General features: G+C 43.2%; 1 protein-coding gene across 12 annotated transcripts in view; it reads left to right on the top strand.

Annotated features, from left to right (window-relative positions):
* ptprt (protein tyrosine phosphatase receptor type T) overlaps nt 1-27,992 on the top strand; it is a 501,813-nt gene that overhangs the window by 91,557 nt on the left and 382,264 nt on the right. For all 12 annotated transcript variants that reach the window (XM_014131664.2, XM_045691383.1, XM_014131665.2 and 9 more), the window contains exon 2: nt 19,322-19,447. In XM_014131664.2, the coding sequence (XP_013987139.1) occupies nt 19,322-19,447 (126 nt within the window). The remainder of the gene's footprint in view (nt 1-19,321; nt 19,448-27,992) is intronic.

Genomic DNA, 27,992 nt, shown 5'->3' with positions numbered 1-27,992 from the left:
CCTGGTTTACTGGGCTGTTTGTAGTTATCAGTAGGTGAGCGAAACAAAAGTCAAGACCTGGCCTGACTGACAATGCTCACTAAGTGCTATGCTACATTGAAGGAATGTTTTTGTTTTGTTGAAATAAATAATTCAGGAATTCCATTTAAACTTAGTTCCACAGCATTTTCTTACCCTAAATTCATATTTAATAAAAAGTTCAACATTTAAAATGTGTCTTTCATAAGGAGTTGTCACTCTCACACTGCTGACTGATCAAGGCTTGGTAGGTAGGAAATCCATAATGCTAATTCATGTGGTGCTACATTGATGTTGGCACTGCTAATCGACTGCTGTTTGTTTTTGTAACCGATGGTGCCTAATGATGGCCTGTAACCATGAATAACCCAGCAGCGACCTGCAGCATACCTCTCCATCTGTTGCTGCTGTTATATATGAAGGCTGTCACATACATGGGAGGAATATCAAGTCAGCACTGTAGCCCCAAGGGGTTCGGTGTGTGTTCTCTCTCTCTATATCTCTCTCTCTCTCTCTCTCTCTACCTCTCTACCTCTCTCTCTCTATCTCTCTCTCTACCTCTCTATCTCCCTCTCTCTACCTCTCTCTCTCTCTCTCTCCCTCTCTACCTCTCTCTACCTCTCTCTCTACCTCTCTCTCTACCTCTCTCTCTACCTCTTCCTTTCCGCATTCCCTCTCTGTGTTGCATACTTTAGCTTGGGGTGGATGGGAGTTTGTGTGTGTGGGGGGAATTGTAATCTGAATGTTCTGTGTTGCTATTCACCAACAGTCAGACACAGACAGAATTTTTTATTTAACCTTTTATTTAACGAGGCAGTCACTACTAGGGTAATACACTACTAGGGTCTGAAGAGGTGAGTCAGAGTCCGTACTCTCCCCCTCTCTAAAAGTTGGCACATAGGGAACGTAGTGAGAGGAGTATGTGGCACACTGTGACGCTTTAGTGGCAGTTATAATTGCTTTCACACTTTATTCGGATAGTCTGGACTTTCCAGCTGTAGATGCTCTACAGATGGTAATACTATCCACAAACTGTTTGTAAACAACTGCTTGCAAAGGTTAGGGTTAGGTTTATAATAAGGGTAGGGGTAAAGTTTAGGGTTAGGATATTTGTTTTTTATTTCACCTATATTTAACCAGGTAGGCCAGTTGAGAACATGTTCTCATTTACAACTGTGACCTGGCCAAGATAAAGCAAAGCAGTGCGACACAAACAACAACACAGAGTTACACATGGAATAAACAAACGTACAGTCAAAAACACAATAGAAAAAAGTATATATACAGTGTGTGCAAATGGTGTGAGGCGGTAAGGCAATAAATAGGCCATAGTAGCGAAGTAATTACAATTTAGCAAATTAACACTGTAGTGATAGATGTGCAGATGATGATGTGCAAGTAGAAATACTGGTGTGCAAAAGAGCAAAAAATTAAAAAACAATATGGGGATGAGGTAGGTAGTTGGATGGGCTATTTACAGATGGACTGTGTACAGCTGCAGCGATCGGTTAGCTGCTCAGATAGCTGATGTTTAAAGTTAGTGAGGGAGATATATGTCTCCAACTTCAGCGATTTTTGCAATTTGTTCCAGTCATTGGCAGCAGAGAACTGGAAGGAAAGGCGGCCAATGTAGGTGTTGGCTTTGGGGATGACCAGTGAGATATACCTGCTGGAGCGCGTGCTATGGGTGGGTGTTGTTGTTGTGAGCTGAGATAAGGTGGAGCTTTACCTATCAAATACTTATAGATGACCTGGAGCCAGTGGGTCTGGCGACGAATATGTAGCGAGGGCCAGCCGACGAGAGCATACAGGTTGCAGTGGTGGGTGGTATATGGGGCTTTGGTGACAAAACGGATGGCACAGTGGTAGACTGCATCCAGTTTGCTGAGTAGAGTGTTGGAGGCTATTTTGTAAATGACATTGTCGAAGTCGAGGATCAGTAGGATAGTCAGTTTTACGAGGGTATGTTTGGCAGCATGAGTGAAAGAGGCTTTGTTGCGAAATAGGAAGCCAGTTCGAGATTTAATTTTGGATTGGAGATGTTTAATATGAGTCTGGAAGGAGAGGTTACAGGCTAGCCCGACACCTACGTATTTGTAGTTGTCTACATATTCCAAGTCAGAAGCGTCCAGAGTAGTGATGCTAGTCGGGCGGGCGGGTGCGGACAGCGATCGGTTGAAGAGCATGCATTTAGTTTTACTAGCGTTTAAGAGCAGTTGGAGGCCACGGAAGGAGTGTTGTATGGCGTTGAAGCTCGTTTGGAGGTTTGTTAAAACAGTGTCCAAAGAAGGGCCAGATGTATACAGAATGGTGTCGTCTGCGTAGAGGTGGGTCAGGGAATCACCAGCAGCAAGCGCGACATCGTTGGTATATACAGAGAAGAGAGTTGGCCCGAGAATTGAACCCTGTGGTAACCCCATAGAGACTGCCAGAGGTCTGGACAACAGGCCCTCCGATTTGACACACTGAACTCTGTCTGAGAAGTAGTTGGTGAACCAGGCAAGGCAGTCAATTGAGAAACCAAGGCTGTTGAGTCTGCCGATAAGAATATGGTGATTGACAGAGTGGAAAGCCTTGGCCAGGTCGATGAATACAGCTGCACAGTACTGTCTTTTATCGATGGCGGTTATGATATTGTTTAGGACCTTGAGCGTGGCTGAGGTCCACCCGTGACCAGCTCGGAAACCGGATTGCACAGCGGAGAAGGTACGGTGGGATTTGAAATGGTCAGTGATCTGTTTATTAACTTGGCTTTCTAAGACTTTAGAAAGGCAGGGTAGGATCGATATAGGTCTGTACCATTTGTGTCTAGACTGTCACCCCCTTTGAAGAGGGGGGATGACCGCGGCAGCTTTCCAATCGTTAGGGATCTCGGACGATACGAAAGAGAGGTTGAACAGACTGGTAATAGGGGTTGCAACAATTGCGGCGGATAATTTTAGAAAGAGAGGGTCCAGATTGTTAGGGTTGAAGGGTTGAAGCCAGTGGTGGAAAAAGTACCCAATTGTCATACTTGAGTAAACGTAAAGATACGTTAATAGAAAATGACTCAAGTGAAAGTCACCCAGTAAAATACTACTTCAATAAAAGTATTTGGTTTCAAATATACTTAAGTATCAAAAGTAGATTTAATTGATAAAGTGTACTTAAATATCAGTAGTATAAATAATTTAAAATGTCTTATATTAAGCAAACCAGACGGCACCATTTTCTTGTTCTTTTTAATTTACGGATGGCCTGGGGCACACTCCAACACTCAGACATAATTTACAAATGGATGTGTTTAGTGAGTCCACCAGATCAGAGGCAGTATTAATGACCAGGGATGTTCTCTTGATAAGTGTGCGAATTGGACCATTTTCCTGACCTGCTAAGCATTCAAAATGTAACAAGTACTTTTCGATGTCAGGGAAAATGTATGGAGTGAAAAGTACATCAATTTCTTTCGGGATACCAAAACACATGTATATTAATTAAGCTCACACACCAATTTATATGCACATAAATGTACACACTCCCATACATGCATGCATAATCACATACATACTGTCTCACATACACACTTTGAGCAGAGCAGCAGAGGGCATAGTCAAGCGGTACCAGCTGCCATATTGGTGTACATCATCTTCTGATTGAAGACTTTAGTGTTGGGAGTGTTGATTAGTGTTGGGAGTGTCCTAGTTCATGGTCTTTCAGGCAAACATGTGCAGAGGACAACATTGAACATGACTGTGTGTGTGCGGGTGCGTTATGTCAGCGATGCTTCTTTCTGCCCTGCCTGACAGAAAGTCCACTCTGTCATAGGCAATAATTACACATATTGTTGTGCTCTTGCTGCAGGGAGAGGTGAGGGCCAAATTAATTACAAAATATCTGAAAAGTTCTGCCGCAATGAGTAAGGGCCGATGTTCTATGGAATGATGGTCTGCATGCATTACGGATTATCTTGAACAGGTGAAGCTTCCTGGAAGTTCAGTTGGAGCAGGATTCAAGGCAGTTGCCGAAAGGCCCTTTGCTAAGTGAGAGGTAAACTGTATACAACCTTATTCAAAAAGCTATTACATAGTTTTTCCCCCCTAATCAACCTAGACAAAATACCCCATAATGACATGGAAATACATTTTCTTTTATAAATGTTGAATAATTTACTTAAACTGACATCACATTTACATAAGTATTCAGACCCTTTACTCAGTACTTTGTTGAAGCACCTTTGGCAGCGATTACAGCATCGAGTCTTCTTGGGTATGATGCTACAAGCTTGGCACAACTGTATTTGGGTAGTTGCTCTCGTTTTTCTCTGCAGATCCTCTCAAGCTCTGTCAGGTTGGATGGGGAACGTCGCTGCACAACTATTTTCAGGTCTCTCCAGCGATGTTAGATCAGGTTCAAGTCCGGGCTTTGGCTGGGCCACTCAAGGACATTGAGACTTGTCCCGAAGACATTCCAGCGTTGTCTTGGCTGTGTGCTTAGGGTCATTGTCCTGTTGGAAGGTGAACCTTCCTATTAGTCTGAGGCCCTGAGTACTTTGCTCTGTTCATCTTTCCCTCAATCCTGACTAGTCTCCCAGTCCCTGCCGCCGAAAAACATCCCTCCAGCATGACGCTGCCACCACCACCATGCTTCACCTTAGGGATGGTGCCAGGTTTCCTTCAGCTGTGAAGCTTGGCATTCAGGTCAAAGAGTTCAATCTTGGTTTCATCAGACCAGAGAATCTTGTTTCTCATGGTCTGAGAGTATTTAGGTGCCTTTTGGCAAACTCCAAGCGGGCTGTTATGTGCCTTTTACTGAGGAGTGGCTTCCGTCTGGCCACTACCATAAAGAGCTGATTGGTGGAGTGCTGCAGAGATGGTTCTCCCATCTCCACAGAGGAACTCTGGAGCTCTGTCAGAGTGACCATCAGGTTCTTGGTCACCTTCCTGACCATGGCCCTTCTCTCCCGATTGCTCAGTTTGGTCGGGCGGCCAGCTCTAGGAAGAGTCTTGGGTGTTCTACACTTCTTCCATTTAAGAATGATGGAAGCCACTGCGTTCTTGGTGACCTTGAATGCTGCAGAGTTGTTTTTGTACCATTCCCCTGATCTGCGTCTCGACACAATCCTGTCTTGGAGCTCTACGGACAATTCCTTCGACCTCATGGCTTGGTTTTTGCACTGACATGCACAGTTAACTCTGGGACCTTATATAGAAAGGTGTGTGCCTTTCCAAATCATGTCCAATCAACTGAATTTACCACAGGTGGACTCCAAGTTGTAGAAACATCAATGATGATCAATGGAAACAGGTTGCACCTGAGCTCAATTTCGAGTCTTATAGCAAAGGGTCTGAACATTTATGTAAATAAGGTATTTCTGTTTAAAATGTTCAGTACATTTGAAAAAAAATTCTAATAACCTTTTTTCATTTTGTCATTATGGGGTGTGTGTGTACATTGCTGAGGATTTTTTCAAATTTAATCCATTTTAGAATAAGGCTGTAACGTAACAAGTCAAGGGGTCTGAATTCTTTCTGAAGGCACTGTATATGATAAACTTGACATGAAAATTGACACACTCTCCACAACTCTCCGCTCAGAAATGTCCTTAAGGAATAACTGAAATCATCTGTAGCTGCACTACAGTCAACAGTGACTACACAGGGCACTACCATACTTGAACTAGAGCGCTCTGCTGTGTCTTAGTTACGACCTAACCACCCTTCAGGCCACAGTAAGTTCACTCTTGTCTGATGTTAAAGCGCTTAAAGAAAAATGCGAGGATCTAGAAGGACGTCCATGCCCCCACAACATACGCCTGGGCATTGCTGAGGGTCTAGATGGGCCCCGCCCAACAGTCTTCGTTTCCCAACTATTGCAGGACATGCTTAACCTTGAAGAAAAACCCCTCTTAGACTGTGCCCATAGGTCACTGCGAGTTAGACCCAGAGAGGGTGACCCCCCCCCCCCACGGTCCTTCGTCATTAGAGGGCATTACTACCATGTCCGTGATCAGATCCTGCGCCGAGCTGGAGAAGCATCACCCTTACTGTACCAAGGCATGATACTGTCCATCTTCCCAGACTTCACTGCCTCCCTGGCCAAGAAACGAGTGGAATTTGGTAATGCGAAGCGGTTTCTGCACACCTGTCCGGGAGTCAAGTTTTGCCGAGCTCCGGATCACACTACCAAGCGGGACTCTTAACAAGTTCAAGGACCCGACTGTTGCAACAAGAAATTGAAGGAAACTGCTCCCCCAGACTGACCGGGGCACCGAGATAGATATTTATAATTTCTGCAGTGCAGCGTTTGATTGTAAAGGCACGACACATGTAGCCTACTACAGAGCCTCCTATTTGCATTATGCGTACATTTTCCTCATTGTTATCGCTGAAATAGTAAGCCTCTATTCATATAATATATATAATTTGTATACATTTTTCATTGTTTTATTTGTAGGAACAGGTTCCCATTTATTTTGTCGAGGCCATAAGCTGTCATACTACCTATGTTATTTTATTTAACACCCTGTTGTCACTTTACTTGGCACTTTGGGTAAACTGTACTTTAAACGATTTGTTGATATTTTTTGTATTTAATAATATAAATGTCAATACGGGGGGGATATGCGTGTCTTGTTGGGAAGACACTTCAATGGGTGGGAGGTATTTCAACTGTTTTTAAAAAGGTTTTATTTTATTTTTATGTCAGGTTCGGTCTTCTGCTTATATCTAAAAGGCTACACTAATTTCCTATTTTTCCAAAGGATGACTCCACAACCTAATTCAATAGGGCAGTCAACTATACTTACGTTTTCTAGTTGGATCTGTAAAGTTTTGAATCAACCAGTCAAACGTAGTAGAGTTCTTCTTCAACATCTGGAACACAGATTGCTTTCTTACAAGAGACCCATCTGAGAGTTTCAGATCACTTTAGATTGATAAAGTTGGTCTACCCAGCCTTTTTGCAGTCTACTTTTCAATTCTGATACACAAATCAGTGCCCTTTGTTTCTTCCAATGTTATTTCACATGCCAATTGCAGAGACAGTGCATTCGGAAAGTATTCAGACCCTTTACCTTTTTCCACATTTTGTTACGTTACAGCCTTATTCTAAAATTGATTGTTTTTGTTTCTGGACAATTTATACACAATACCCAATATTGACAAAGCGAAAACAGTTGTATTTTGTTGTTGCCAATTTCTATTATTATTTTTTTAAACAGAAATACCTTTTTTTACGTAAGTATTCAGACCCTTTGTTATGAGACTCGAAATTGAGAACAGGTGCATCCTGTTTCCATTGATCTTCATTACAGTTTCTACAACCTGATTGGAGACCACCTGTGGTAAATTCAGTTGATTGGACATGATTTGGAAAGGCACACTCCTGTCTATATAAGGTCCCACAGTTGACAGTGCATATCAGAGCAAAAAACCAAGCCATGAGGTCAAAGGAATTGTCTGTAGAGCTCCAAGACAGGATTGTGTCGATGCACAGATCTGGGGAAGGGTACAAAAACATTTTGGCAGCATTGATGGTCCCAAAGAACACAGTGGCCTCCATCATTCTTAAATGGAAGACGTTTGGAACCACCAAGACTCTTCATAGAGCTGGCCAAACTGAGCAATCGGGAGAGAAGGGCCTTGGTCAGGGAGGTGACCAAGAACCTGACGGTCACTCTGACAGAGCTCTAGAGTTCCTCTGTGGAGATGGGAGAACCTTCCAGAAGGACAACCGTCTCTGCAGCACTCCACCAATCAGGCATTTATGGTAGAGTGGCCAGACGGAAGCCACTCCTCAGTAAAAGGCATGACAGCCTTCTTGGAGTTTGCCAAAAGGCACCTAAAGGACTTTCAGACCATGAGAAAAAAGATGCTCTGGTCTGATGAACCCAAGATTGAACTCTTTGGCCTGAATGCCCAGCGTCACGTCTGGAGGAAACCTGGCACCATCCCTACAGTGAAGCATGGTGGTGGCAGCATCATGTTGTGGGGATGTTTTTCAGCAGCAGGGACTGGGAGTACAGCAAGATCCTTGATGAAAACCTGCTCCGGAGCGCTCAGAACTACAGACTGGGGCGAAGTTTCCAATAGGACAACGACCCTAAGCCCACAGCCAAGACAACGCAGTAGTGGCTTTGGGACACGTCTCTGAATGTCCTTAAGTGGCCCAGCCAGAGCCCGGACTTGTACCTGATCAAACATGTCTGGAGAGACCTGAAAATAGCTGTGCAGCAACGATCCCCATCCAACCTGACAGAGTTTGAGAGGATCTGCAGAGAAGAATGGGAGAAACTCCCCAAATACAGTTGTGCCACGATTATAGCATCATACCCAAGAAGACTTGAGGTTGTAATCGCTGCCAAAGGTGCTTCAACAAAGTACTGAGTAAAGGACCTGAATAATTACATAAATGTCATTTTTCTGTTGTTTTTTAAATATTTTTTAAAATAAATTTGCAAACATTTCTAAAAACCTGTTTTCACTTTGTCATTCTGGGGTATTGTGTGTAGATTGATGATAATTTGTTTTACATTTAATCCATTTGAAAATAAGTCTAATGTAACAAAATGTGGAAAATGTCAAGGGGTCTGAATAGTTTCAAAATGCGCTGTATATTATTGTCACTGGCAGACTCTATAATACTCCATTGATCCTTGTAAATATCTAAGCGCCAAATTGGGATTACGATAATTGTTTTGCCTTTCTGTCTTCGCTTCCAAATTTGACCTCACTCTTTTTAATCTTGGGAGGCGATTTTAATTGCTGGCTTAATCCTACTTTCGATCGTTCCTCCAACAAACATTAGGACACCTTCTAAGTCTGCTAAAGTTATCCAAACTTTTCTTGAAGAATTTGCCGTTACAGACCCATGACCCAATTAATTTTCTCCCATGTCCATCACACTGATACCCGCATTGATTAATTCTTCATAGACTACAGACTTCTCCCCTCTGTATGCTCATACAATTCCATTGTCATATCTGATCATACCCCTCTGACTTTAGAGCTATCAGTTGGTGGTGGGACTGAGCTTTGTCTACCTTGGCATTTTAATACACGCTTGCTGTCTGATGAAAGTTTTGTCAACTTTCTGACTGCTCAGATTTGTTTTGATAGTTATCAACGACACCCCCGACATTTCACCATCTTTTCTGTGGGAGACTTTTAAGGCCTACATTACAGTTCAAATGATGTCATATGCTAGTTTTGCAAGAAACAGTTGGAAAAAGAGACTCTTAGACAATACTTACGCAATCTCATTGCCAAATTGAGGAACTGCTGATTAAGTTGTGACATACTCACTATGAGTATTGTGACAAGGCAAGTAAATTGCTTTCTCATTAACTTGGCCATGCTTCCTCTGCTCAACAAATTTCTCAAATTCAAACAGGTGTTACAGGTGCAACAATAGATCACCAGCTAATAAATAATCAGTTTAAGGACTTCTATGCCTCTGTATACACTTCAGAACAGTCTGCTGACCACTCGGCTATTGATAAATGTTTTATACTCAAACTGTCCCAATCATTGATTCAGTCTCCAAGCTTCAATTGGAGGAACCTATCACCAAGAGATTTCAGATGCGGCACGTGCAATGCGAGGTGGTAAATGTCCTGGACCAGATGGTACCCAATATAATTTTACAAGAGGTTTCTGGATAAATTTGCCCTGCTCTTGATTAGTATGCTTATTGAATCCTTTGAATCAGTCTCTCTCCCTCGATTTGAGAAGGTTTTTGATAGAGTGGAGTGGGGCTACCTTTTTTATACTTAAGAAAAATGTGGCTTTGGCAAAAAAATGTATTGCTTGGATCAAGTTACTATACTCTTCTCCACTTGCATCTGTCAGCATGAATAACACCCACTTTCCTTTCTTCAGAGGCACTAGACTGGCGTGTCCAATGTCTCCCTTGCTTTTTGCTATTCCCATCTAGCCCCTCGCTATTGCATGTTCAGAGGTGACATCGAGGGTCCCACTTTATGCTGATGACTTGTTATTCTATCTGAAACCCAGATGTATCCTCACCCATTATGCTATCTGTTCATAATGCATTTGGCCTTGTCTCTGGTTACAAATTCAATCTGAATAAGAGTGAGCTCGTAACTACCCATTACACATGTTGCCTTTTCAGAGTAGTTCTAGACAAATGCACATCCTAAGGGGTACATGTCACGGACAAATTCTATAATTTGCGTAAAAAATATTATCTCCGACTTAATCTGGAATAAAACATTATCCATGGATCTGCAAGGTGTTCCTGCAATGGCTTAAACCCTTAGGGAGCATAATTTCCAGGTCTATTATTGGGCTGCCAACTTCCATGTAATTCAGTACTGGATCTGTGCAGATACCCCACATATCATTCCAGCATGGTTGAAAATAGAATCTTCCTCATGTATGCCATCCTCACTGGCTGCTTTAGCGCATTCCCCTATTCATTCTTCTACTTCAGGTTATACCAAAAACATTTGAATAAAAACCACTCTCAAGATCTGGAACCAGTTTAGACGTCACTTTGGTTTGCATAGTTCCAACAACTCTCAGCTAAATTCCACCTTCAAAATAGTCATTTCTTTAGATATTTACAAGTGCGCAGCTTTGTCTGTGACATGACTTTTAAATTCCCCACTCTTCCTGTGGTTCTCCCACTGATGCATTTTTTTCCACCATCCCCAACAGTAAAAGGTATTATTCCCAATTGGCACCCTTTTTTCTAAGAGACAGTGAGCAAGACGTATAACACATTATGTTCAGGTTCAGTGCCCAGTGACTCTGTGACAGGTTGGGACTGCACATTGTATCAGCCTCAGCTATGTTGCAGTAGAGCCACTTATCAGCAGTACATTACATTACAATACAACTTTATTGTCCATTAGTTAGAAGAAAGTATAAGCTAAGTCTTGTTGGCTTTATCCTTTCTTCTCTGTGGGTGATTTTTATTCCCTTCTGGCTAGCTTCCTTTTTGGGAGTTCTTTGAACACCATAACTCAGCTCTGATTTGACTCTAGCAGGACAATGCGTGATTCTTAAATGTCTCTGCTCAGCCAAGGTACCCCTGGCATAAGCAGTGACCCGGTGTAGTCCACTGTTTCACTCCCTCATCCCTCTGGGGTTGTGGAGGCAGCTGAAAAGGGAGAATCGCTTGGCGGCTCTATCCGGATGAATACGAATGACGAGCTCAGGTTCTCAGCAGCACACTCACACAGCTCATACAGTCTTGGGTTGCATGAAACTTCCTAAGTTGTCTCCAGCTCTACAGTGTCCGTGGGCGGATAAACCCTCAGCTGCATCAGCTTACTGTCTTCACATATAGAAAGAGAAAGCGAGAGAGACAGAGTTTGAAGCGGCGAGTGGCTATTATCACCAGTCTAAAAAGAGTCATGTTGAAGTCTGGGAATTGTGCTGTCAGATTTTTACCTTAATGGTCATTTGAACACCTTAATTTCCGACCACCACAGCTTTTTCCGTGCCAAGATGAAACCTTAGTCGTAAAGGAGGAAAGAAAAAAAAGGGACCTGGGATTTGTCAGTGGTGGTAGATGTGTGTGTGCTTTTGTGTGTGTTTGATGTTTAGTGTGTTGTGTGTCTGTTTAAACACGTCTAGCTAGGGTTCAGTCAATGGAGCTAAAGCCCTATAAGAGGCAGCCCGTGTACCAGCAGGACTTGGTTACAGCCACCTACTTACTAATTAATTAGCTCAATAATTCAGTGTGCAGGACAGGAGACTTATGGTACCGCCTAGTGTGGTCTCAATAAAATTATCCATAGCCTATACTACAGTATATGATAGGCCTAGGCTATACAAAGACCATGCTTGGAGAAGCACAGGGCAAAGTTATATTTCTAAGAAAATGTTCTTCCAAGGTCTTTGCGCTGCTGGGGTGGTGTATATAAATCTAGGCTACGCTGCATTACACACTGCAAAGGATAGGCTTTCCCAATCATGAGCCCCGGCCTGCTCTGCTCTGCTCTTGCTGATGTAAACCCTTTTGGTCTGCCTAACCAATGACTGTGTTGTGTACGGTGGCCCTTTACGAGGCGAGTCAAAAGCTTCTTCCGGAAAAACATTTTATTTGTCCTAAAAATTCAATATCTGTGCCTACTAATGTCCTGTTCAGTTTGAGAGGGAGAGTGCGAAGATGAATAGGAAGACTGGAGGTAAGCTTGCTACTGCTATAATTTTGATTAATAAAAAAAAATGTTTCGTTGCCCATAATGAAGCTATTTATCAGAGTTGTGGACCTCCCAATAAGCCATATTCGAGTAATTTACATAACTTACATTACTATTAAGCAGCAGCCACAGAGATGGACAGCACATGGGTGCTGAAAGTAGCCTAATTAGAGAAGGCCTAATTCATTTAAACAGTCTTAATTTTAATTAGACTTTAGGCTACTAACAACAAGAGGGCTTTGTTGGACCGTATTTCTTCATATACAAGAAATAAGAGGTATTCCTACCTGTTTTACAGACTAAATTATAGTCTACTATCTGTAGATTTTGTCAGCCAATTCCTTCAGTCACCATGCACTCCTTAAATATCTCAATGATAATTACTTAGAATTAAATCATAATGAAACTAAAAACGCCTTAGTCATTTTTAGAAACACGAGTTTGGCCAGTCTTAGGTTTGAGGATCAAGCGGTGAGTTATGCATGCCTAGTTTGTTAATTTACCCTAGCAGATGCTCTTATATCCACATGCTGTAACCACAGTCAACACATCTATTTTGTAACAACAATATCATGGAATAAAATAATGGATATCTTTTCACCCCAACCCTTGTGTGTGCGAATCCACAAACTTCTGGCTACCTTGTAATACTTACAAAATGAAGAACAGTGTCTAAAACTGCAAATGTTCTGGTCTGTCTTAGGAGTGAGGGTAAATGGTAGGCATGTTTTCTCCTATCCACTTTATGTTGTAATTATTATTTGGGGTATAGGGGAGGGTCACTTGGTTTTTCTTCAAGTGTTCAGGGAGAGTTGGGTAAAAATATATTTTACTGAAGTCCCTAACAGCCGTGGATCACCTCCCTTAGTGAAGCAGGTCTGTGATTAATATGGTAGGAATGGCCCTGGTGTGGTTACTGTGGTCTTGAATGTAAAGGTCCATCTTTCTAGCCCTTACGCTAACATGTAGACTAGCATTTGCCACAGAAGCCCTAGCATTAAATATCTTCTCATTTAGCTCTGACGCTACCACTTAGCATCCACCAGAGGCCCATGCAGCAAAATATCTTTCCTTTTCGCACTAACACATAACATCTGCCACGGAAGCCAAGGCAGCTGTAGTCATACAGTATATCAGTGCATAGACAGAGGAGAGGGGGAGTGAGCGACCTGGGTGAGGGGAGGTTAGTCACTCTGCTGCGCCGAAATCTTATTGACTGAGTGTGAGGTCTATAATGAGCCCAGGGTTAACCCCTTCAACCTCCGGGGCTCTGAGCTCTTAAACAAGGCTTTAACATCCCTTTGATGCCACTGCGCGTCTTCTTCAAGCTTGTGGGTGACAGTGGGTTAAAGGAGGGCTGGTGGGGGCGCTAACAGTTATTTTTAAACGGCTGAGGAGATATGGGCACGCAGAGATGGGGGACAGTGGTGTGACGGGCGCTAGCCGTGAAGGCTCATCTCTGAGGTCACAGGGTGAGGAGTCAGACGCTAACACTTAGTGAGATAAAGAGAGACTAGGTCACTACTGTAACAAAAGGTGGGCTTAATGAATCTACGTTGAAGTTGACGATGGAGTCATTGGGCATAACCGTTGGTGTTATTTTTAAGGACTCATACCTGGAGGATAAAATTAGGCTGAATATTGTTCTTTATAGAATGGACACATTGTTGCATGGTGCGTGCGTGGATATTTGTGTGTGTGTGTGTGTGTGCCCACTATGAAAGCTCAAGAAACAGATGTTTATAGGTTCATACTAGAGCATGCTTTACTAACCGTAGGATTTTCTAGCCCACTATAATATATTTTTCCAAAGGGATAAAAATGCCTGACATGCATTTTGTAGTAGCTAATTGTTTTTATTGGTACATTTTTATGATATGGGGTGTTAGGGTCAATTCTAACCAGCCTGAGCAAGAACATCCTTCCTGAGAGAGAGAAAGAGAGAGAGAATTTCTATCGAGTCTGATTGAACTGAAAGGAAAAGAGGGATGCAAGTGAAAAGGGGAAAATACACTGACAGAGAGAGAGACAGAGTCATCAGCTGCGTTTCCACATCCTTTGGCCTGATTGGCTGTGGGTGAGTGACCCGGTTGGAAGCTCTCTGGCCCCTGTGCCTGTTCTTTCTGCTGGCTCGGCTTTATAAGCCCCCACTGTGTTTCGCAGAAGGCCCCACAACAAGCATCCATGGACAAACACTGTTCTTATCCGCCCTACATGCACAGCCAGACCCAAGGACAGTGGGAAAGTGTCATACAGGTACACACATGCAAACACATATCTATTAACCTATTCACATCTTTTCCCTTACCCCTCTGTGGCCCCGAACATCGGGACTTCATAGAAAACCATAATCTCTGTGCCTAGTGCTATGTGAGGGATTGCTTGTTTGAAAGAATGACGGGTTTCGTTGCCTTGTTCGGTGCCTTGTTGCTCTTGTACTCCCTGTACACTCATGACTGTGAGGCCACGCATGCCTCCAACACCATCATTAAGTTTGCAGACGACACGACGGTGGTGGGCATGATCACCGATTGTGACGAGACAGCTTACAGGGAAGAGGTTAGAGCCCTGGCACAGTGGCAGGAAAACAGCCTCTCTCCCTCAACGTCAGCAAAACTACAGGAAACAGGGAGGAGCACACCCCTATTGCCATCAACGGGGCTGCAGTCGAGAGGGTCAAAATCTTCAAGTTCCTCGGCGTACACTTTACAGAGGATCTGACATGGTCCAATCACACCACCATCGCGCCTGAAGAAATGTGGGATGGGCCCTTGGATCCTCAAGAAGTTCTACAGTTGCACAATTGAGGACATCTTAATATCAAATTCAAATATTGACTGGCTGCATCACTGCCTGGTTTGGCAACTGCACCATCCTCAACTGGGAGGTCCTACGGAGGGTGGTGTGGACGGTGCAATACATCACTGAGGGAGAGCTCCCTGCACTCCAGGACATCTACACCAAGCTGTTTCTGAGGAAGTCCCAAAGGATTGCCAAGGACTTCATCCACCCGAGCCATGAACTGTTCACTAGTGGTGTAACGGACCGCAGTTGATCCGTGATCCATACGAATCACCCCCCACGGTTCGGCACGCATGTGAACCGTGGATCAATTGCAAAGTTTAACCATCAGTGTGAAATACAGTTTTACTGCCGCTGTTACTTTTTAAAGTAATAATTCCCTAAATCTTGATGCGGAGTTGCAATGAAAAGATAAAGACAAGACTGATGCGTGCTGTGTTTTACTCTGAAGGTTGATTTGATTATTTTGAAAAAGCAGTTGTGTGTACTGTTCACGTGAAAGGGGCATGTTGAATCCCAACGAATCAATCCTGGATGCTCGCGTTGCAAAAAGCAAAGAAGAAAAAAGAACAATGACAGACATGGCTAGCAGAGGAGCTGAAGAACTGGAAAAGCCTCCCGCTTCATTTATGTCTCATGTATGGGAGCATTTTGGCTTCCCTGTCAAATATGATGACGGAAGAAGGGTGGTGGACAACACCATTACTGTGTGTAGGCATTGTGACACAAGAAAGCCGCATGATCATGGAAATACATCGAGCATGGACACATTTTAAAGCATCATCACCCTGGTGTGTCAGTGACTGGAGCCAACTCATCCAAGAGACAACAACTTCTCACCACGGCATTTAAGCAGCTCTTTGCTGCAGAATCAGACCAGGCTAAAGCCATCACCAAATCTACTGGGATGTTTATCGCTGCAGACATGAGACAATACTCTGTTGTGGAAAACAGAGGGTTTAAACATATGGTGAAGGTGCTTGAGCCACGCTATGAAATCCCCTCGTGCACCCACTTCGGTATGAAGATCATGCCAGATCTTTATGAGCAGGAAAATATCAAAATTGTTGACGATTTATGCAAGGCATCCTCTGTTGCCCTCACCACAGACGGGTGGACCTCCAGGGCAACGGAAAGCTACGTGACTTTTTTTGTTTTTTGGTCTTAATTTAAGGTTAGTGTTACAAATGCACAGAGGCTTGTTGTGCAATTAAACTGAACGTCTTTACTTGAGATCAACATGTTAACTCAGTCATCCAAAATAATGATTAAATTAAGATCCTACATCTGTATGTTTCGTTCATACAAGCGTTTCAAAGCCTGAAGAGAGAGATGCAAAACCAAGAAGCATTAACTCATTGACTGTTCAGTATTTTCTACCGGTGAGAAGCCTGTCCCTAAAGCGTATCACTGACCGCTCATGAACCCAGAGTGCTTGTTGTGGAGACGTAGACAGATTTCATTATCAAGGAACTGTATCCTCTCTCAGCTGGGTAATGCTCATGAGGTCACACCGTAGCAAAATGGTTTACGGTAGTTTCTCCCCATTTTATTTGGTATTCTTCCGTTTGGTGCTTGAACACTGAACATGTCCGAGCTTGTAGAACCTCTGTCCGCTGCCTGGCTACTTATCTTACCTACAGCCTTCTCTCCTCTCCACAAGGTGATGGATGGGGATAGATTGGCTAGGGGAAATGGATTGTGGGACTTGGGCTGATGAGGTTTAAGAGTGTTTGCGAAGTGGAAAAGGTAGAATTAGTAGAGGTTGAGGGAGCGGCTAAATCGAACGAGCTGTGTGTGTTATTAGAGGCACCCTTGTTAGCCTTATTTTCTTGTCTAATTCAGCATGACTGGCGAAGCTGGATTCATTTCAAACGGGATGTGAGTGAAAGCGATTCTTTGTGTGTGTTTGTGTTGAGTCTGTATGTGTCTCTCTCACTCATTCAATCGGTCTACTCTGTCTTATGTCCTCGATCCTGTCCAAATGGATTGGATCTATTGACTTCAGGTGTGTGTGTGTTTGTTTTTCTGAGCCAGTGGCACAGTGACAACTAGAGAGAAACAAGTTGTTGGTTGTTTTCACTCAAGCAGAAAAAAAAATACAAAAATGTGTCCCATTGAGTCATGTATTCTCTAATGAAACTAATAATATGGCTGCTTAGCCTTTGTCAGGACACATTTGACCTAAATTGGAAGACAAATATTACATGACAAAAACACTGTCATGATACTGTACATCTCTGTTGACTGCTATGTTAATGAAAGCTATATTTGGCTATTATTCATGCCTATTGGAGTGAAAGTAATAGCTTTAGCATCCGAACCGTATATTAGCCTGCCTAGCTCAGAAATGCCGCCTGGGGATACAAGAAGAGTACACACAGTATGTTAGTAAACGCTGTAATTAAATCTTAGATGATGACAGTACATTTTATGGGAGCGAAGCAAACTAAGATCTTATCTAAGTGAACAGAAAACAGACGCTTTAGCTGAGTTTGTCCCCATTGGTGTATATCATGCTAGGCACTGTCAGTTTCGATTTAAAGTGGGTATAAATGTAAGGTTCTAATTATCCAAAGGGTACGATTGGGGCTCCAGGAATGGATGAAAGACTGGAATGTTTTAGAAGGGTCTTGAGTATGATCACAAGATGGGTGCATATCTTTATCTTTATCAACACTAATACTCAACTTAAACAGAAACCACTGATCCAAATGAATGAGCCCTGAGGATAATCTGTCCAAAAAGCTTATCTTTATAAAGAGCTATGTAAAGATTACTTGAGAAATTCAACATTCAATCATCACTCGTTTTAAATATACTGTACTGTAGTCTAGTGTCCATTTTCTTTACCTTTTCTACCACAACAACATTTCAAAACTGATATTTCCAAATATCTCTTTGTTGATCATATCATCTTAAAATTCAACTAAACTAGCTAGCAAACTCACTATGTAGTTGCCCAAAATGGCCATTTTTTTAAATTAATTATAATTAAATGCACATTAATTACAGTACAGTTGTAATCTGCCAGCAATACATATTAATTGCAGGGCCCCTAATTCTCAAATGAAATCCTGAGGTGCAAACACTTCAATTTCTTCTCTGGCAATTTTTTCTAGCGTAAACAACATCCTTTTTGACTGTAGCGACTGTGAACACATTCTAACGCCGCATTCTAACTCCCCATTCATTGCCCTTAGAAACATGCCTCTCAGTTCAGTAAAACCTTATTGATGAAAGTGCTACATGGGAAACTCTATTTGATAAACAATGTCTCGACAAAGAGCCTAAAGAAACTCAGCTGCTGGAAACTTCCCAATTATATCTCACTGTCTACTAGCATTAGTGATGAAAAGCCCCCATTTTTACGCTCCTCTCCTATTTGCAGATGTGGGTGCAGGTTGTAGCAGCAGCTTCAACTGATAATGAAACGGTTGCTTATCTGCTGTGGGCAACTTATCAATAATGGATCAAATTGGTAGGCAACATTAATTAGAGGAGATGAAGGGCTTTGGCTTGTTTTTCTTGTCACTTTACACCCCCCCCCCAAGAAACAGACACGATGCTGCGATGGTGGTTGTTTGACACTTTTGATATGGAAAGTGAAAAGTTATTTGTTATGTAGTGTCCATATTAGGACAGCCTCAATCTCAGTAGTGAGATTAGGGGTTTTGATTAGGAAGACTGGATTTATTGACGTAGAAATAAATGTTTGGGACATTTCAGAATGGACACACTGGTGGTTTTTTTGGGGGGGGGGGGGGATTTAAACCTAAGTCATAATCTATCTAACAAAAGATCATTGACACCAACTCCCCTCTCATTTTAATGGAATAATAACCCATTCTTGTGCTCTGATTTTCCCATTCAGTAAACAGGCAAGTCATCAACTGCCAATGAGTGTTTAGTCCTTGGCTTATGCAATTTTATAAATTAGATTAAAACCAGAAGCAAGCTTTTCATTTAATTGGAAAAAATATATCCATTCATGTATAATACAATAACTGTATTCCTTGCCACAGTAAACTGTCAAGTCAGCACAGCCTAGATCAATCGATCCACGCTCAAAAACACTTAAACTATGGGTGTAATTGAAAAAAACAGAGATAAAACACCAAAAAACTAAGAATTCCCTTTGAATCCTCTCATTGCAATTAAACCACGCATCTCAAAGAGTACATTTAATTAGACCGAGTTTAGTCTTGCTTTCTCAATCCATGGCTTCTGGCTAGCATGAAGCCTAATGCGCTGGAAAATCATTATTTAGCGGGGATGAAATAATGATGTGAGTATATGGCTTTATCGTGTTTACATATGCAACCCTTCTCTTCTCGTCGTGTCCTACAGGCAGCTGTTCGTTTGAAGAGCACTACAGCAGCTGTGGCTACAGTGTGGCCCTGGGGACCAATGGCTTCGCCTGGGAGCAAGTCAACACTTGGGAGAGGCCCACTATGGACGCGGCTGTTCCCACAGGTACACAATGGGGCTTCCTCCTCTCTCCTTCCTTTATTTTCCTCTATCTCCTCTCCTCACCCCTTCTTTTTGGATGTGTGTGTGTGTGTCTCGCTTTCGTCAGCTCATCTTTCTTTCTTGTCCTCTCATGGACAATTATATCTGTATTTTGGCTCTCCTCCGCTTTCACGCCCTCTCTCACCCTCTCTCTTTGTTTCTCTCTGACTGATCACCTATGGTAGGGATGTCAGTGTCAGTTCCCCAGCTCCATGGGGTGCCTTCTAGTGTTACGCCACTGACATTAATCCAGTTAGCAGTTGAACACACTGCAACTATGTAACAAATGGCACCTTATTTCCTACATAGTGCACTACTTTTGACCATAGCCTTAAGGGTCTTCCTCTGGACCCTGATGAAAAAGTAGTGAACTATTTATGGAATAGGATGTCATTTGGGACACAGACTGCCAGTACTGTATTAGAGGCTTGTTATATTTGTCTACTGTGCTGACTGCTGAGCAAATTTCATTGAAGATCGCACACAGAAGGCATATGGGGCAATTTTTTGCATTTGGTGCAAATTCAGGTCGTGTGAAAATCAGAAGCGCCGAGAACAACATGATCAAAGTCTCATTTTTTTCAGCATGGCAAAACAGGGCACTTCAGATAAAAATGTGAAAAAAAGGCCAGTATAAATAAATAAACAACAGGAACCCATTACACCCATATTCCTTCATATCTGTGTCATCAGGATAGGAGTATCTAATCAAAGGCATCACTGCATGTGTTAATGTGGAGGTAGGTACATCATGTGTCTGCCCTTCTGTGTGTGTCACCCACAACAGCTGAAATGCAAGAGGGACAAGCATCTTCACTGATCGTGCATGGCATTTCATACAATGTTCCCGTTGGACAATGCTGGACACAGTAGGCTCTACAGAGAAAGAGAGTGAGAGCAGTGAGGCTCAGAGACTCAGGGGGGGCTCAGGTGATGAGGTTATTCCCATCAGTGCAAGCTGTCCTCCTTGTTACCAGGGCTCTTTCACCGCTTCAAAAGGAGTGCCGTTCCGAGGGAATGGTTCAGTTGTGTTTTTCTGTGTTAGTTTTCTTCTCCTTCCTTTTATAATGCTCATGTTTGGCGCCAGGATATTACCTGGGATAGGAGATCTGTTGGTGGTGTTAAGAAGAGGTTGAGCAGTCACACAAAGTCTCTCAGACAGACCAAACTCCTTAGAATATTACTTGAAAGCCACAGATGACACGCTGAGTATAAGAGCCTTATCAGGTCTAAGCTCTTTTCAACTCAACTTTCCCACTACTACTCCACGGTTGAGGCATTTTATGGTCAGTTGTATTCTTGGAATAAAGGGGACCAGTCTACTTAAAGGTGTTCAGTCCTTACTTTCTGTCACTGTGACTACTGAAAGTGTAAGGGACGGTTTGCCGTATAGAGATTAAGCCTAGTCATAGACTCAAAAGAGCTTTCAATGGAGGTCCTCCACAGAGAATAATTCTAGGTCCAGGACTAAGCCTAATCTTCCTAATCTGTGTCCTGGAAACAAGCCCTATGAGTGCAGATTAAAGTTTGGGACAGTTGATTACTAATGCTTGACTAGTATGTGATAGTTGTTGACTCCAGGGAATAAAGTAATATTCTTGCACTCTGTATGCTGTTCCCATCATTGAGTCTTAATTTTCCCTTTGTTGATATTTCACTCTTCAAACACTCCAAATGGCACTTTAAATTGGTGGCCGCGGTGGGATTTGTCTCATGTCTCTCGGGGAAATGGGCAAGGTTTCTTCTGTTTGCATGGCGGACTTTGTGTGCGATAGTGCTTCTCAAGAGAGGGGATATACTAATCATTGGCCAGTAGCTACGCTTAGAGTCCTTTTTACACCTCTCTACAAAAGCAGTATCTAGAATATAAGGTACAAGTAAATAACACTGTGACGTGACACGTTTTGTTGATTCGTTGCCGTTGTCAGAGATTGACTGCAGAGTGATTGCGGACAGGGAGTTTCGGAATTGTTGCGTTCTCCGCCCATTTGCACGTCTCTCTGAAATCTGCTCCCACATCTATTTCCATTATTAACTGTTCAAGTGGAGCTCTGGCTGAAAAAAAATTGCCTGAACCAATCACCAGAAATATGGCTGAGGACCGTCATTTTGATGTGACGTGTTTACTCGACGGGGGAAACTGTGGAGTTTGAAGCCTATGCCAAAGGACTCTGGGATTAGTAATGGACATTTGAATTATAGGTTGTCAACAGCCCAGTTGCATTAATTCCTTGTGTTATTGGTCTGTGTAAGTCTGATGAGGGTAAAGGGGTTAAATTACTCGTCTACTTGTTTTGTTCTTGGTGATGATTTGAGTGCTCTTGTCTGACTTGCAGACTTGATTGTGTTTCTGATTTGAGCGTGGCAGGCGGGCGAGGGTTGGAAGTGGAGAGGGAGCGGCATTGATAAGAAATTGACAGGGAAAGGGGCCACAGGTACTCTCTCACGCTCTCTCTCTCCTCACATACAGTGACCATCTCCTTTCAATGGAGGGAAAATTACTACTCGCCATACTCACGGGACCTCTTAACCAGACATGGTAACAATGCTGATTAGATAAGCAGGACGGTTCACAACTCACCCTTGCTTTTTTGTGCTATTTTTAACAGTCGCCCCCAGAATTCACCTGAGCCATAATGGAGGCAGAGTTACGGCCAAAGGTCAAATCGAATGGGTTATTCATTATCACTGAAGTCGGGAAGCTGCACCAGTACCCGGCGGATACCGCAGATCCATGGGGCCTCATCCCAGCTGGATTGAGTGTCACTCTCCCTAATGAGCACATTATTATGAAGATAAATGGATTATCACCTCTTGAGTAAACCCTGAATAAATTAGAGTCTGCGAGGTAGCTGTCATTGTGAGACAGTGTGCTGGGACTAGGAGATAAGAGAAGGATGTGTACCTACAGTTGGTTTCCTAGACAGAGCCCTGGGATAATTCCCCCCCGCCTCGTTTTTCTTTGAATGTCGGGTTTAGGTCATCTACATGAGACCGCTCGCAGTCAACGAACCCCTTATAGGTTTTATGTTTATTTGTTTGAGAGCAATAGCGTTTTTCATTAGACAGTCACTGTTGAGTGATAAAGCGAATGGAAATAATTTTATTTGGACACTCTGATTGATGACATTGATGACTTACCTCTGCAAGCAAAAAGCCACAAACAAAAAGCCACAAATGTGGGTGCCCAGTTGCTGTTTGGTTTTCTAATGAAAGAGGATTTATGAAGAAAATCTTACCCAGGCCAAGTAAAATCCAAGAGTCATGTACAGTGAGGGGAAAAAAGTATTTGATCCCCTGCTGATTTTGTACGTTTGCCCACTGACAAAGAAATGATCAGTCTATAATTTTAATGGTAGGTTTATTTGAACAGTGAAAGACAGAATAACAACAAAGAAATCCAGAAAAATGCATGTCAGAAATGTTATAAATTGATTAGCATTTTAATGAGGGAAATAAGTATTTGACCCCCTTTCAATCAGAAAGATTTCTGGCTCCCAGGTGTCTTTTATACAGGTAACGAGCTGAGATTAGGAGCACACTCTTAAAGGGAGTGCTCCTACTCTCAGTTTGTTATCTGTATAAAAGACACCTATCCACAGAAGCAATCAATCAATCAGATTCCAAACTCTCCACCATGACCAAGACCAAAGAGCTCTCCAAGGATGTCAGGGACAAGATTGTAGACCTACACAAGGCTGGAATGGGCTACAAGGCCATCGCCAAGCAGCTTGGTGAGAAGGTGACAACAGTTGGTGCGATTATTTGCAAATGGAAGAAACACAAAATAACTGTCAATCTCCCTCGGCCTGGGGCTCCATGCAAGATCTCACCTCGTGGAGTTACAATGATCATGAGAGCGGTGAGGAATCAGCCCAGAACTACACGGGAGGATCTTGTCAATGATCTCAAGGCAGCTGGGACCATAGTCACCAAGTAAACAATTGGTAACACACTACGCCGTGAAGGAAATCCTGCATTGCCCGCAAGGTCCCCCTGCTCAAGAAAGCACATATACATGCCCATCTGAGTTTGCCAATGAACATCTGAATGATTCAGAGGACAACTGGGTGAAAGTGTTGTGGTCAGATGAGACCAAAATGGAGCTCTTTGTCATCCACTCAACTGGCCGTGTTTGGAGGAGGAGGAATGCTGCCTACGACCCCAAGAACACAATCCCCACCATCAAACATGGAGGTGGAAAAATTATGCTTTGGGGGTGTTTTTCTGCTAAGGGGACAGGACAACTTCACCGCATCAAAGGGACGATGGATGGGGCCATGTACCGTCAAATCTTGGGTGAGAACCTCCTTCCCTCAGCCAGGGCATTGAAAATGGGTCGTGGATGGGTATTCCAGCATTTCAATCACCCAAAACACACGGCCAAGGCAACAAAGGAGTGGCTCAAGAAGAAGCACATTAAGGTCCTGGAGTGGCCTAGCCAGTCTCCAGACCTTAATCCCATAGAAAATCTGTGGAGGGAGCTGAAGGTTCGAGTTGCCAAACGTCAGCCTCGAAACCTAAAATACTTGGAGAAGATCTGCAAAGAGGAGTGGGAGAAAATCCCTCCTGAGATGTGTGCAAACCTGGTGGCCAACTACAAGAAACGTCTGACCTCTGTGATTGCCAACAAGGGTTTTGCCACCAAGTACTAAGTCATGTTTTGCAGAGGGGTCAAATACTTATTTCCCTCATTAAAATGCAAATCAATTTATAACATTTTTGACAAGCGTTTTTCTGGTTTTTTTTGTTGTTATTCTGTCTCTCACTGTTCAAATAAACCTACCATTAAAATGATAGACTGATCATTTCTTTGTCAGTGGGCAAACGTACAAAATCAGCAGGGGATCAAATACTTTTTCCCCTCACTGTATCTCTGTGTAAGGTTCTTTTGGTGGCAACAGGGAAATGTTCTGATACATATGCACACTTTCAAGCATGCGCATTGAGCACACACACATGCACACACAGAACCACACACACTTCCAGTCTGTGTGAACTTTCCTCCTCTCCCCTCACACTGCCCTACCAAGACTCCGGTGATAGCCTTCGAGACGGGAAGAAGGGAATCATAACTCGCATCAATTTTGTTTTCACGTTCCCAGCACTAAGAAAACAATGTGGGCCCATCCTCAGAGCGACGGGCTGCCAATGAAACCCTGAAGAGAAACCCTTCTCTACAGCGTTCTGATGCCAGGCTCAGAGCACTCCTTCACTTCCCCCCTTTACTCCATCACAGGGGACCCCACACCTCAGAATCTCCCTTCCCTATCCTCTTTATCTCTCTTTCTCTCTTTCTCTCTCTATTTCTCCATCTCTCTCTTGCTGTCTCTCTACTCTCTCACTCTTTCTGTCTCTCTCTCTCCTCTTTCTCTCTCTCTCTCTCGCTCACTCTACCTCCCTCTCCCCCCTCTTTCTCTACCTTATCCACTCTCCCTTAAGTCATCACAGCCGATGCTGACACGTGATTTTCACTCGAGCGTAGTCAGTGTGTGACTCCTCAGCTGACTTACTTACTGTGCTGTACAGTATGTTGTATAATGTCTTTTACAGGTGCATAGGTTTCAATATAAGATTCATAGAATGTTATGTGGGATGTGCACTAGAAGCATGTAGAATGCTGTTTTTGTCTGTGGGGTTGGTATACAAAATGGTAGATACCCTTGTGCACCTAAACTCAGGTTATTAAGGAACAATATATTAGTCTGACCTCAGTATGACAGCAATACAGGGATCCATTTCCGGAAACCTTCCTCCCCAAAGAGATTAATTTATATATTGATCCAGCCTCAAAGAATGTAGTCAATTAATTCCATTGTTGGAGGATTTTGTGTTGTGAAATGTGGCCTGTAATAGCAATTACAATAATTGGAATTGTATTATCATCACACAAAGATAAGTTTCACCACAGATTAATTCCAGATGGGTGTTGATGGTGAGATTAACTCAGTGATGATATGAGTGTTTAGATCTTCGAAAAAATCTTCATTTCATTGTCATTGAAGAGATAGTATTGTGGTTTGAAATACAAGATCAATTATAGTCTAATACCAGATTTGACTAGGTTGCACTTCAACAAATGGAATAGTTCCAAAAGTGCAAACTCTGCCCATCTGGCACATCACGCAGGCTCAATCAAATACTCAACATTTTTTTAAGTAAAACAACTACTATTTGAACCCAGGTCTGCCATACTATGGTTGTAGTTATGGCATCATTGTTAGGTTGTATCTTGAAAAAATGTTGGCTAATGACTGGTGTGTGCTATAAGAAGGTGTGGTCCATTGAATGGCAAAGTACTTCTCATAACACAGAGAAATCCTGCTCTTTCCCCATCATGACAGCCCACTATCTCAGGCCTATATTAGACTTTGCAACCCCCAGGCCCTTAGCACTATTTCAATGAGGGGTTCTAACTGACAACATATCCACTCCTGGAGTCGCTTCGGTTCTGCTGGGGTACCTTAAGAGCTCACTGTACAACCAATGAGATGCCACCATTAGTATGCACCCCGCTCCAACTGCCCCGCAGCCATATAACAATATTCCTCTTGTGTGACATGGGGCTAGAGCACCCCGCCAATCTCAAAGGTGTCTAGGAAGAATGGGCAGCATAAGTCACTCAGCTACCATTGTTAGACTACAAAACATTTAAAAGCCACATCATATGGAAGGAATCGGTCCCCAGAGAATATAATACGTTTTACGGTGAGAAAGGGATGGCATTTATCAAATCAAATCAAAGTTTATTTGTGACATGCACTAAATACAACAGGTAGACCTTACAGTGAAATGCTTACTTACAGGCTCTAACCAATAGTGCGAAAAAAAAGTTGTGTGTGTGTGTGTGTGTGTGTGTGTGTGTGTGTGTGTGTGTGTGTGTGTGTGTGTGTGTGTGTGTGTGTGTGTGTGTGTGGGTAAGTAAATAAATAAAACAACAGTAAAAAGACATTTGAAAATAAGAGTAGCAAGGCTATATACAGACACTGGTTAGTCAGGCTTATTGAGGTAGTATGTACATGTAGGTATGGTTAAAGTGACTATGCATATATGATGAACAGAGAATAGCAGTAGCGTAAAAAGAGGGGTTGGCGGGTGGTGGGACACAATGCAGATAGCCCGGTTAGCCAATGTGCGGGAGCACTGGTTGGTCGGGCCAATTGAGGTAGTATGTACATGGACGTATAGTTAAAGTGACTATGCATATAAGATAAATCAAATCAAATCAAATGTATTTTTATATAGCCCTTCGTACATCAGCTGATATCTCAAAGTGCTGTACAGAAACCCAGCCTAAAACCCCAAACAGCAAGCAAAGCATGTGAAAGAAGCACGGTGGCTAGGAAAAACTCCCTAGGAAAAACTCCCTAGAAAGGCCAAAAACCTAGGAAGAAACCTAGAGAGGAACCAGGCTATGAGGGGTGGCCAGTCCTCTTCTGGCTGTGCAGGGTGGATATTATAACAGAACATGGTCAAGATGTTAAAATGTTAAAATGTTCATAAATGACCAGCATGGTCAAATAATAATAATCATAGTAGTTGTCGAGGGTGCAACAAGCACGTCCGGTGAACAGGTCAGGGTTCCATAGCCGCAGGCAGAACAGTTGAAACTGGAGCAGCAGCACAGCCAGGTGGACTGGGGACAGCAAGGAGTCATCATACCAGGTAGTCCTGAGGCATGGTCCTAGGGCTCAGGTCCTCCGAGAGAAAGACAGAAAGAGAGAAAGAGAGAATTAGAGAGAGCATATTTAAATTCACACAGGACACCGGATAAGACAAGAGAAATACTCCAGATGTAACAGACTGACCCTAGCCCCCGACACATAAACTACTGCAGCATAAATACTGGAGGCTGAGACAGGAGGGATCAGAAGACACTGTGGCCCCATCCGATGATACCCCGGACAGGGCCAAACAGGCAGGATATAACCCCACCCACTTTGCCAAAGCACAGCCCCCACACCACTAGAGGGATGTCTCCAACCACCAACTTACCGTCCTAAGACAAGGCCGAGTATAGCCCACAACGATCTCCGCCATGGCACAACCCAAGGGGGGGCGCCAACCCAGACAGGAAGACCACGTCAGTGACTCAACCCACTCAAGTGACGCACCCCTCCCATGGACGGCATGGAAGAACACCAGTAAGCCAGTGACTCAGCCCCTGTAAAAGGGTTAGAGGCAGAGAATCCCAGTGGAAAGAGGGGAACCGGCAAGGCAGAGACAGCAAGGGCGGTTCGTTGCTCCAGCCTTTCCGTTCACCTTCACACTCATGGGCCAGACTATACTTAATCATAGGACCTACTGAAGAGATAAGTCTTCAGTTAAGACTTAAAGGTTGAGACTGAGTCTGCGTCTCTCACATTGGTAGGCAGACCATTCCATAAAAATGGAGCTCTATAGGAGAAAGCACTACCTCCAGCCGTTTGCTTAGAAATTCTAGGGACAATTAGGAGGCCTGCGTCTTGTGACCGTAGCGTACGTGTAGGTATGTACGGCAGGACCAAAT

Source organism: Salmo salar, chromosome ssa12 (assembly GCF_905237065.1).
Source record: "Salmo salar chromosome ssa12, Ssal_v3.1, whole genome shotgun sequence".
NCBI classification, from domain to species: domain Eukaryota; kingdom Metazoa; phylum Chordata; class Actinopteri; order Salmoniformes; family Salmonidae; genus Salmo; species Salmo salar.
Note: the sequence above shows the minus strand (reverse complement) of the source record. Positions and strands in the feature narration are given on the sequence as shown.